Here is a 12,775-nt window from a genome sequence, read left to right on the forward strand (position 1 = left end):
ACTGAAGGAATGATGGCCTAGGGGGCATATGAAAACATGGCTACAGATAAAAAGATAGAGAAGTTGCCACTGGGCAAACACCACAGTAGTACAGTTGACCCTTGACCAACATGGGGGTTGGGGCACCCACTCCCCACAGTTGAAAATCCATGTATAACTTTGACTCCCCCAAAACTTAACTACTGGTAGCCCATTGTTGACCAGAAGCCTTACCAATAACATAAACAGTTGATAGCATATATTTTGTATGTTATATGTATTACACACTATATTCTTATAAAAGTAAACTAGAGGAAAGAAAACATTAATAAGTAAATCATAAGGAAAATACATGTACAGTACTGTACTATATTTATCCAAAACCAAATCCACATGTTAGTGGACCCATGTAGTTCAAATTTGTATCATTCAAGGGTCAAGTATAATTGTTGCAGTAAAGACCCTATCCTTCCTGTTAAGATAGTAGGGCAAAGTTTAAGGTTTTACACACTCTCAATGCATCTCCCCTGAGATATTTATTAACTACAAAGAGAAAGAGTAAATGTGGCAGAAACTTCTTATGCAAGTGATCCTGATGAACATCCTGGAAAAAAGGCCTGTTGACATCAGACACCCCCTGGCAGGATGCATGGAGGGGACACAGGGTCACCCTGCAGGATTCCTGCCTGGAATGCACCACCTGGGTCACATCGCAAAAGCATCAGGCAAATCCAGGGACCTTCGATAAAATACCTCACCAGTCCTGCCCAACGTGTTACTTTCATGAGAGATGAGAGGAGAGATCGAGGGACCATCAGAGGTCATACAAAACTGGGACACAGCAACTCAAGGCAATAAGGGATCCTGGATTGGGTCTGGAACAGAAAAAAAAAAGAGGGACATTAGTGAAAAAGCCTGTGACACTCAAGTAGGGGAAGTATTTAGTTATATCCAGCTTTCTTCACAGCACCATAGTTATGTAGAATATTAACATCAGGAGAAGCTGGGGGGAGCTCCGTGAGAACTCTGTACTATTCTTGTAACTTTTCTGTAATTCTAAAATTAGCTCAAAATAAAAAGTTAAATGGCAAAGCAGAACTCTTCATGTGAAAAAAAAATATGAATGCAGAAAAGTAGCTTGAAAGTGAACGGCTTCGTGGAATCAGTCATGTATGTGATTAAGGCAATTACATTGGCCAGTGATTTTTGCTATAGGTACTAAGCTGACTTCTAAGAAATTCACATTTTAAGTATGTTTGAAGATAGCCTTCAGAGGTTAGCACTTTTCTGTAATAATAACATTTTCTTTGGTTCTTTTTATTTGCTTGACATTAGCAATAATGATACCATCATTACCGTTTTTCAAGCCCTCCACATTTGTTAGATTCTTTACAAATACCATCTCATGTCATCTCCACCTAGGTCTTTTAGGATGGGCACCATTATTCCCATTTTGTAGATGAAGAAACCGAGCAAGAAGTAACCTGCTCCTCATGCACAAGTAGCAGAACTAGTTTCCAGCTTGCCTTGTAAAAAATTAAACCACATGACTATGTACAGAGGTTTCTTTGCATAAGCAGTTAAGGGATGATTTGTTACAAATCTGTTTTGGGGGGCTGGCAAACATTCCATGTTTTAGAGTTCCAAATTTCATATTTAAGAAAAATTAGGAAGTTCAAAAGTTCCCATGCAAGGTAACTCTTCAGAAACATGTTCAGAAATGTTTTGCTGCATATACATTCGTTTTCACTTGTAGGGTTTTCCCCTCCAAATTCCCTTAGCAAAGGGGCGGGAGAGGGGCTGGAAACTATTAGCTGGCTGAGGTTTTATGTGCTTCTGAGACAGATTTGAGTCAGGAAAACACAGTAAAGAAAGTGGTTCTGTGCTGCCATAGATTTTTATTTGAGCGGCAAGGGAATCTTAATCTTTCCTGTTAAGAGTTAGTCATCTTCAGAGTCTGTTCACTGAGACTTTGGTAAACATCTTCTCTCACATAGAAATGCTGTTGTTCCCAGAGGCTCCAAGCACTGACTTCTCCTAGGGTTTTGGTGCTCCTTCTCATGACTTAGGCTCTCCATGCTTGTTCTTGCACAGGGAAGGCAGGTGGGCTTCAATCCAGAGGGGTGGGGTGGGCAGGAAGAGCAATGTGCTGATGTCACCCAGAGTGTGATTAACTGGGCTGGTGTTTCAAAAGACCAAAGGCACTGGACCTGTCACTTCTGCAGAAAGTCAGGAGGAAATTTTAGCAATTACTTGGCAAATCTGGTTGAGGAAGAGTCATTTTAGTCCTGTGGGGTAAGGAGGAAATCTTCTGTTTTTCTTTGTTCATTTTTGTGTGGTTTCCCTAATTCTCTTTGTGTGGAGAAAACTTTGAAGAACTGTGAACCAAATACCTAGAAAGATTAAAAATAAACAGGAAGTTGTAATTATACTTATGAAAAAACCAAATCCACACATGGGAATAAAATAACCTAAATTACAACAAGATATAAGAAAAAAATATAAGGAAACAATCCCCCAAACAATTGCATCAGATGCCCACTGAGACTGTGGATAGTGAGGAATGTTCTTGTTGGCTGGGCTGGGCCAGTAGGAGAGGAAAGCTATTTAGAGCTGTGTGTGTTTCTATGTGTTAGACCTTGAATGGGGAGAGGATAATCCTTTGAATTTGAGAATGCCCCAGAAATTTGGAGTCTATTTTAAGCCTTTTTTTTTAAGTTTATTTTTATTTATTTTGAGAGAGAGAGAGAGAGCACAAGCAGGGATGGGGCAGAGAGACAGGGAGACAGAATCCCAAGCAGGCTCCACACTGTCAGCACAGAGCCTGCCATGGGCTCGAACTCACAAACTGTGAAATCATGACCTGAGCTTTGCTGTTAAGAGTTGGATGCTTAACCAAGTGAGCCACCCAGGCACCTCTTAAGCATGTTTTTTAAGATGAGGTAAATGGAGGGCCTGATTTGAGAAGACAGACAAGGGCCATAAACATGGAGCTTAGCTAAGAGCTGAGGTTAGGGGCTAAGCCAGCCTCACAGAGAGATGGAGAACTACAACAACAAGGAGAACTGGTAATGGCTACCAGATATATTCTTGGAGTATGTTTAATCTACTGAAGTGACAAGAAACACATTCCTGGGGAAAGGTAAATAAAAGCTATGCCAGATATTACAAGTGAATCAAGCCACATTGGCTCCTCATACTTAAATGGACCAGATGACATGATGGAATCTGGAAGTTCATGGGAGTTCAGAGCAGAAAGGATCCTTGGAGATCACCCAGCAGTATTCTGAAACTTTCCAGTTGAGGATACTGAGTCCCAAGACCATGGAACTCATTGTTGGGCTGAGGTGCAGTGTCCAGGCCCCAAGCCAGTGCTGTTTCAGCTACCACACATTCACGCATCCCTTTTCTTTCCTCTCCCGGTGCTGGGTAAGCACCAGCCTTCCATCCTTGGAAGCTGTCCCCATACAGCCAACATAGGCATATGAAGACGCATTCTTTGTTGGCCTTTTTAAATTACCAAGATTGTGCTTACAGGTAAAAAAAAAAATCAGTTTGTTTATAGAATTATATAAAGTAAAAAACTGAATTTGCCCATTGGCTTAAAGTGCATACTGATCTCAGGGCACCTGGGTGGCTCAGTCAGTTAAGCATCCAACTCTTGATTTTGGTTCAGGTCATGACCTCATGGTTAGTGAGTTTGGGCCCCACGTTGGGCTCTGTGCTGACAGTGTGGAGCCTACTTGGGATTCTCTCTCTCCGCCCTCTCTCTGCCCTTACCCTGTGCACGCGCTCTCTCTCTCTCTCTCTCTCAAAATAAATAAATAAACTTAAAAAAATATATGTAGATAAATAAAATGCATACTGATCTCATTTGACCCTCCCAGAAACCCAGGGTGGTAGACAGTGTTATCCCCATCTCAGGCACGGGGGAGACTGGATACCCTGTGCAGAGCCTCATGGCAGTGTGTGCCAGACCAATAGATATGAGCTCAGTAGTCTTTCTACCCCAGCTGTAAACCAATGGGGAAGGCATTTGGGGAGGGTGCTGTGCAACCAGAGCATCTTTCTCGGGGGAGTGATGTGGCTTTTGGCTTGCATGGGGTCCACAGGTGTGGTTTCTGTGGAGCTGATGCCAACCTCTGGCATCGGCTCCTGAATCTGTGTGGTAGAGCTCCAGAATGGGCCTCTGGGGTACAGAACGTTCTCTCAGAGCATGGGGGAGAATCTGGGGCAGTAGATGGAGGGGGAAATAGGGAGATTGGTATAAGCCCAAAACTTCAAACTCTGGCCTCTCCTGAATATTTACTTTGTTGCTTTCATTTTTCAGAAATCATGAGGTCCAATGGATTTTGCTTAGCAAATACAGAAACAATTGTTATTGACCACAGTATACCGAACGGAAAAGACCAACACCTGGGTGTGGATCCCACAGAGCATTTGTAAGTACATTGATTTGAATATAGTTTTATAGAAGGGCTGCCTGAATGGTCAGCTGGTGCCAGGGACTGGATTTCTCTCCCCAGACAGAGCTCTAGAGGAAGTAGATGTGGCCAGAAACATTGAGCCATCCTATCTGTATTTGGATACTTATCCTAAGTGTTTGCCTCTTCTAGAGGATGGTGAGAGCTTGATTCATAAACTTTGTAGGACCAAGTGGCTGGTTGTGAGGGGGCATTGAGGATAAGTTGCCAGGCTCAGATCTATAGCTGGGGCTATAGGGTCCATAAGCCTCTTCATTCAAAGGGTCTGGTCTCCTGGGATGGGAAGAAGTGTCACCTGCATGGTCTTACATCGCAGGGCTGGAGGTTCTCCTGACTCTGAGGTGGCCTCTGTGTGGCTCACAGGCTAAGGCCTGGCCCTGCTGGGCCTGCTGATTAATGGAGTCTGATTAGTGAAGGTGGGACCACCAAAGACACCACTGCCTTCCCTGTTCTTCTTTCCCCTAATAATGGGGAACTTTGACCATGATAAGTGCTCTAGGAAAGCCCAACCCTGGGGTCTCTGAGGGGCACCTTCATCGTTGGTTCACTTCCAGGTCATGTCCTTGGGAGTCCTTGGGAGGCAGCTTGAGGGGACATCACAAATTGGCTTCTGTTGACTGTCAAGGCCAATCCCAGGGCTCTTCCTGGTTGTGTGAACTTCAGAAAGCTATTTAACCTCTTCTGGCTTCTTTTCTTCAAAGTGGGGCCCACTATGCTCTCACAGGGTCACTGAAAGATCTCAGATGGTAACTGTGAGACATTTGGCCCAGGAGCCCCTGAAGGCAGCTCTGGGTGCTCAGGGTCTCCCTGTGGGTACATGGGCAGCTCATCCCAGGATCAAGGGGCCTTGGGGTCCTACATCCTGCCCCACCCAACTGAGCTGCAAATAAAAATGAACTAGGAAAACTCATGTGCTGAGACACACCCAGACCAGCTGAATGCAGAACAGAGCATGACCCCAGGATGTACAGGCGACTGGAGCCTCCTCCTCTACTGGACTCTTCCTGTGTGGCGGAGCACAGCAGGAGCCCTGTCCAGCCCATGGAACTGGCTCTGGCCAGCAGCACCCACTTTCCCAGGTGTCTCTTAGGTGGATGGCACAGGGATCCCTCACAATGGTGATGTCATGAAATACTTGTTTAAAAGGATATGCTGGTGAGGCTGCGAGGGGTGGCCCTTCTCTGAAGTGCCATTGTCTCTTCTGCATGCCTTGCCATGACACCACATGGCATCGCACCCACTGTATGTGTATATAGGTAGCTCATTAGTTCTTGACCCAACGGTCCTCTGTGCTGGCATGGGGCTGGCATCATGGGGGAACAAGATGGCTGTGCATTAAGTGGGTGACAGGAAGGAGAGGCCCTTTACCTTCACAGGAGGAGCTTCTGGAGAGAGCTTGTCTTGGTGGAGGAGAAACAGGTGGAGACCCTCCCTCATCACCCTGCAGGGCCTTGGCTCTGGCCCCACAGTATTCCCAGAGGGGACCATTTCCATCGTCAGGAGGCCTCAGGATGCCATCTCTGCACCTGGCCAGATTTGACAAGCAAGTTGAACCTGTGGATAGTTTTGCCGAGGAGAGGCACGCAGAGAGAAAGCAAGGGTGGTCACGTGACACCCCCCCCCCCCCCCCCGTGGCTTTGCATGGACAAGCATGGCACACCCCCAGTATGTGGCCCCCTGGCTCCAGGATGCCCAGCTGGCAGGAAGCCAGCAAGAAAAACCTCTGTGATCCCAGAAAAGCTTAACAAAGAAACGTCTGCCTCCAAATGGCTCAGGGGAGCATTTAGAGGAAATTCCTGACTCGGGCTTGCCAGGATTTTCTCTAGGTGCCTAATGTAGAGCAGCACAGCTGAGCTAACGGTCTGCTGCTGGAGTCTCTCAAGAGCAGCCTGTTTTAACACTGCACAGAGTTAGCAGCAGGGGAGGGGGGTGATGATGGGACAGGAGGTTGCAGAGATGACGTTTGAGTAACAAGGCTGTGCTTCCCTGCCACAGCTGTCCTCAGTGGTACCCGGGAGTTACCATTTGGCCCTGACACTGGGAATTTGGTGCTGTTGAGCCTGCCAGTAGGACCAGTGCTGTAAAGCCAAGCAGATAGGACAGAGACCCCACTGCACTCAGGGAATGGGGGATGGGGTATGCCTAGCAGAGATGTGAGTCAGCGTGACAGTGGGGCCTCTGCCTGGTGACCATCCTAGCTGGCTGGAGTGGTGCCCGGGCTCCCAGGAAACTCACTCAGGGCTGAGGCAGCCCCCACCCTGTCCTCACAGGATAGGAGCAGAGGTATCTGCTCCTGGTCACTCACCTTCCCCAGCCTCCCAGCCTCCCCTCCCTGCCTGGGTTTTCAGGGTCACCTGATCTGATGGCAGGCGTGTAGGAAGGGTGAGAAGTTGTCCCCACAGGGCTGTATCTTGGTCCTGTCCCTCCCCTGGCTTGAGCCTTCCCCTACACCCAAGTCCTCTTTTAATTCATTCCAATGCTGGTTTTCTGGAAGAGACTTCACATCCTGTAATAAAGTTGGAGAGTTGGTCTTCCCTCCACCAGACATGTTGCCTGACTGGCTGCGCACACTTGTGTCCACGCTACATCTCTTTCTCCGCAGCCTGGAGCTACCACCTGGGCGGGCAGTGTGGGGAGGAGTAGCTGAGCCCCCAGCCCTTCCCCTGCAGGTGTGGGGAGTTCCCACGCATCCACACACACACCCCTCACTCTGGAATTAAAGGAAGACATGCTTCTGTGGCCTTTTCTGTCCAATTTCGAACCTCCTCCAACACTTTTAAATTTCAGCTTCCACTGAGAGGAAGCCTGCTTCCCTGGGAGCCCCACCTCTGAATCTGCGGGATTCTGCCCAGTGTGCTCTGCAGGCATGGGCTGGGCTTCTTCTCTGCACCCCATGCAGCCCCCTGGCCCCCTGGCCGGTGCAGCCAAGCAGACTCCCCTTGCCGTCTCGTTTGCTCGGTTCGTACCCTTCCTGGTTAGGCCAAACCTTTCCAGGTACAGCGGAGCTCTTACAGCTGTACTGCTTAGTGCCGGGAATCAGCATAGGGACACAGTGTGCACTGTGGCCTCCGCTTTCCTGGGAGAGCCGAGGGGGAGCCTGCATCAGCCCACCTCTGCCCTGCCCCGCTTTTTGGGATTGATCCTTAGCCTAGGAAAGTGGAAACAGCCCAAGCAACTTCTCTGTTTCCCTTCCTGGGGAGAGTGTCCTTCAGGTGCTTCTTTCTCTTTTAGGCATTTTTTTTTTTTTAATTTGGAGTTTTTTTTTTCTAGCTTAGGAGGCCTTGTCTGGGTTAGACAGGGATTAGAAATGGTTTCAATTCATGGGGGAATGTCAGGAAGGTGTTAGTCACCTTACATTTGGGGTACATATTCACCTGCCTCCCCTCCCCCCAGGTACACCCGCCAGTCAGATGAAGGCCCCCTCTAAGAGGAGCTCTCCCTCCATGAACCTCCCCTGCCCCCTGCCCTGCCCACACCTCTCTGGACCGCTGCTCTCAGTCCCCGTAGTCCCCTGTGCACGTGTCCCAGGGATGTGGTTAGGTTGTGAGCTTGTGACCACAGTGGCTTCTCTCACTCATCTTTGCTGTTGTCTGCGTTCCCACAGACCCACAGACCCACTCCCTGCCTGGCTAAGTGCTGTGTCCCCAGACACAGAATGGATCCCTAGATAGAGAAAAATAATCACTCTGTGAATGAATGAATGCCTCAGTAAATATTGGCTAATGAATACAGATAGCAGTCTCTAAGGCAGTAAAAAGCAGAGCTATCACAGTCTTTAGAGAAGGGTCCATTTCACCTAATTAATTTGTAATCATGGTTCTTCCCCATACTTCATGCATTGAAAGGACTGTGCCTGTTGGTCTGATGCACCTGTGTATCCTGAAGAGCATTGTGGACAGGCCCTCTCACAGTGTTTGGCATTGACCCTGAAGCGCCCTCTTGCCAATGACCTTCTGTCCTTTATTTCTCCTCTTCAGTGGTGGTGGGGAGTCAGTGAGCCAGCCCCAGCCCTCACCTCTGGACTTTTCCATTTCAGGTTTGAGAATGGCAGTGAGTTTACCTCAGAGCTGGAGGATGGCGATGACCCAGCGGCTTATGTCACCAACCTATCCTATTACCACCTGGTCCCCTTTGAGACGGACATTTTGGACTGAGTCTCTATTGGGCCCCCACTGCTCCCCAACCCTTGACTGCTGGTTCGGCACTGGCTGCAGTGGGCAGAGCCGCTGCCCCAGGCCTGGGCCAGGTGGTGCCTCTGTGGGGATGGTGCCCGGGAGGCCCAGGTGTCCTGCCAGTGTAGCAGCAGGGTTTTCTGGAGTGAGGGCTGACTCGCAGGTCAGCCAGGTCACCAGAGTCCCGCACAGCCTGCTGCTTCTGAGGGCTCTTCTCTCTGCACCCGACACCACCAGCCTGTCTCTGCACCCCTGGGACTCGCTCCTCACCCTCGTGTGGGAGACCCACAAGTGCCTGCAGGACATGTGGGTGCCAGGGTAGACACCCAGGGCCCGGCCAGGTTCCTCCTTTCTCCATGACTGCTTCCTGGAGAGGAGCCTTCCTCTGGGTGCTGGGGGCCCAAGGCCACCCGGCCACCCTCACTCCCCACCATTCCTTCATACAACAAGCGCACAAAACATTGCCTGTGAGATTGTGTTGGGTTGCCAAGTTCTGGACGACATACACGGGGAATGTTAGGTAATCCAGGATTTCCCTGGGAACCAGGATGTGTGGCTTTCGTTTCTGTTTTTCATCTTCTATCTGGAAACTGTGGGTTTTGTGTCAGCCAAAGGGGCTCTTCACAGAAGAGTCATTGTGAATGGCGCATATTGGCTGTGGAGACAGGGGAAGCCGTTGCTGAGCAGGTGCCCGTGAGCGGATACTGAGAAGTGCTGATTCTCCTCAAGAGGAAGAGAGTTCCTGCCTGGCCTGCCAGCCCCTCTTCAGCCCTGCAGTGTGGGGTAACAGTGCTGTAACCCCTGAACCGCGGACCGTGGGAGGTTCACCTCTCCTGCTGTATACCAAGCTCTCAGTGATGTCATGCTGTATTGACCTGCAGGGGGGGATCAACAGGAAAGCGCTAAGTCTCCCCTTTGCCCCTGGGCGGGCGGGTCTGGGTTCTGTGTGCTCCTCTCCTCATGGTGTCTACTAACGACCAACATTTGCTAATGTAAATACTAGTAAATTATTGAGAATCCTAATTCTTTTACACAGTCTGTTTTTTAATCTATTTTAATTAAATAAAGTGTATTACTCTACTCGTGGATTTAAGATGTTTGGTGTGTCAAGGTATGGCTCTTTTTATTCCGTGCACCCTCAGAGCTGGCCACGGGGCACTCTGGTCTCATTGTTCTGCAGGAAATGTGTTCAGTTCTCACCCTAGGAATAATCTGTCCAAACTGAAATGTGAGCAAACAGCTTGTATTTTGTGTGTGTGTGTGTGTGTGTGTGTTTTGTTTTTTTTTATTTCTTTGTTTACTTCAGGTTGTCCACCTTCTCCATGTTCCTTTTGGCAGTCCCAGGAAACCTCCTCCGTGACCCAAGTGCATAGCATATGGGATTTCCATGGCACCTATATTTCCCTTCTGCCTTCCAGCTGCATTTGGTTTAATACACTCTGCTTTCAAATAGGCTGTTGGGTGGCTGATGGCGGTTGACCAGTTGCCTTTCTTATCTTGCAGGGTGAAGTGCATTCTTTCCAAGGATAGGGCTGCTTGCCTGGCAGTTAAGACTGGAAATCAATCACCACATTTAGTTAATCACCACCTAGATTTCGGTTGTTGATCCTCATTATCCCTGTTACCCAGAAGTGCTTCTCCTTTCTGTCCAGCCACTGTCAGGCAGCTGCCTGTGGTTCTCAGCTGACTTGGACTGTATTTCCCCATCAGGTCCCAAGGTTGGTTCCAGAAGCTCCCTATCTGCCTTCACTGAAGAAGCTTCACTATTTCCAGTCAACACACCGTAAGATTTCTCAACTAAGAGTCGGCTGTTGGCATATTTGTTTTTCTATGAAGCACATCAGAATATTCTCTGGTTTCCTTCCCCCTCCCCGAAAAAACACAATGTAGGCTCATTCTTCATGTTCCCACATTTGAAACAGTCAGAAGTACAGATAAATAGTTCTTTAAGTGGCATGGTAACTGGTTGCTGGCACTCAACCTCACTGTGGGAAGGTCAGTGTGGAGCAGTGGGGACTGGAGCAAATGCACAGCTTGTGCACTGTAGAAAGGGACCCATTCCCACCGCTCAGTTTAGCGGACTGTTCCAGCCAGTGGTGTGAGCCCAGTGTGGCCAGTTCTCCCAGTTTTTCAGTAGGAGCTGGAAATTGGGACTTTTCATACGAAATATTCCAGTTTTGAAGGGCTACAAAAAACAACAGTGATGAGAAACTTTTCCAAGTAAAAGAATAAGGAACTTTGAGCTTCTAAACCATCAGTTCAGAGAATCAACACCAGAGGAGTTCAAGTTCATGTGGGAAGTTTGCACTCTTGCCCTCACATGTTTCTCCAGAGAATGCTTTTAGAACAACCTGCCTCTCATCTTATTTCTTCTGTGACATGTCCCTTGTGCTGCCCTGGTAGCCAGGAGGCCCTTGGCAGGGGTGGCCTGGATACTGCCCTTTATTACTGAATCCTGAGGACTACTGTCAAGAAGTTCATTTACTCTGCTAGAGAGGCCCCTGCGAAGGGGTATGCAGTTAAAACAATTTCTTAGCAAATCAAATGAAAGTTGCCTAAGTTTCCTATTCAATAGGAACCTTCAGCAAAGGCTATTTATAGGCAGGGGGTGGGGGGGGTGGGGGTGGGGGTGGTCATCTGCTCTTTGTGTCGTAAATAGATGCTGTATTTCACGGAGGAGGTTTGCTTGAAGGGAAGATGCACAATGAGGACATGATCTAGGTCTGCCCTCTGACGAGCCTGCAGAGTTGACATGCTGAGCAGGACGCGTCCTTGCTGTGGGACAGCAGACAAGCACAAGCTACCTGGTAATTGAGCAGGCTGGGGGGTGATTAATAACCACACAGTTCTCACAGATAGAACATTCATTAATAGCAATATATGCAGGGGTGTTGGCAGCCAAACTGCCCTGAGCAATGTGTCCTAACCTTGGCTGCATTCTCCTGCTGGGGATAGAATGCACTCTTGGTCTTCATTTAAGAGGGCATTCTGTCAAATTACAAGCATTTTTATTGCAGGTGAAGTTTCTGACCCATGTCGGGTGCACTAATGTGTCCACTGCAGATCAGTATTCTACTCTAGGGTCCTACTGTTTTAAAATGTAGATTTTACAGCAGGGGGAGAGGGGAAGGGAAGGTGCATGGGTGGCTCAGTTGGTTAAGAGTCAAACTCTTGGTTTTGGCTCAGGTCATGATCTCAAGGTTCATGGGTTTGAGCTCTGCATCAGGCTCAGTGCTGCTGGTGTAGGATACTCTTTCTGCCCCTTCCCTGCTCTCTCTCTCTCTCTCTCTCTCTCTCAAAAAAAAAAAGAAAAAAATTAAAATGTAGATTTTATGGTTCTACAGGTATGGCAAGGCCACCAGATCAGATGATTCCCATTGAAAAGATAGTTTGTTACTCACAGATCCCAAAAGGAGGGAGGCACAACACTATGTAGGACCACATGGAGAGACACTAGAGCTGGTCAGGAGACAGAGAAGGGAGGGCCTGGGGGCAAGAGCCTTTTTGTTATTTCTACAGACAGAAACAGAGGCAGGGTAAGCAGCTTTAGGATTGGCTAGGTTGAATAATTTCAGTGGGCTCTGGGGCACAGGGCTGTCCCTACTTGTAGGATACCTGGCCTTGAGGAGATTATGGCAGGTGGACAGTGACCCAAAGTATGAAAGCCCATAAAGGAGGTGGTGAGGGTGTGGACTCTGCATTGGTTGGTTTTCATATACTCAAAGGCAAGTTGTTCACTATCTCTAGGACTTGGCTAATCCGTGGAGGGAAAGCCCCTCCAATATGAGCAAGACCTCAAGATGTCTAAGCATCAAATACAGAAACTAGAAGATGCTGTTTTACACATATTAATCCCTATGAGTCCTTGGTCTACAGAGGGATCTGATTTTATCCCCTGATGAGGACACAGAGAAAATCAAACTTGCGCCATGACATTGTGCCTCAGGCAAAAATCTTCCAACAGGTACAGGTCTCCATATAGATATAGACATTACTTTTTCTTAAATCTTTTTTTAAACTTATTTATTTATTCTGAGAGATAGAGAGGGAGAGAGAGAGAGAATGAGCAGGGAAAGGGCAGAGAGAGAGGGAGACAGAGAATCCCAAGCAGGCTCCGTGTCATCAGCACAGAGCCCAATA

General features: G+C 48.1%; 1 protein-coding gene across 1 annotated transcript in view; it reads left to right on the forward strand.

Moving 5' to 3' along the window:
* PXDC1 (PX domain containing 1) overlaps positions 1 to 9,716 on the forward strand; it is a 29,144-nt gene extending 19,428 nt beyond the window's left edge. The window contains exons 4-5 of the mRNA XM_042985838.1: positions 4,310 to 4,421; positions 8,500 to 9,716. Of these exons, the coding sequence (XP_042841772.1) occupies positions 4,310 to 4,421; positions 8,500 to 8,617 (230 nt within the window). The 3' untranslated portion in view covers positions 8,618 to 9,716. The remainder of the gene's footprint in view (positions 1 to 4,309; positions 4,422 to 8,499) is intronic.
* Positions 9,717 to 12,775: the final 3,059 nt, after the last annotated feature.

This window comes from Panthera tigris, chromosome B2 (assembly GCF_018350195.1).
Source record: "Panthera tigris isolate Pti1 chromosome B2, P.tigris_Pti1_mat1.1, whole genome shotgun sequence".
Lineage (NCBI taxonomy): Eukaryota > Metazoa > Chordata > Mammalia > Carnivora > Felidae > Panthera > Panthera tigris.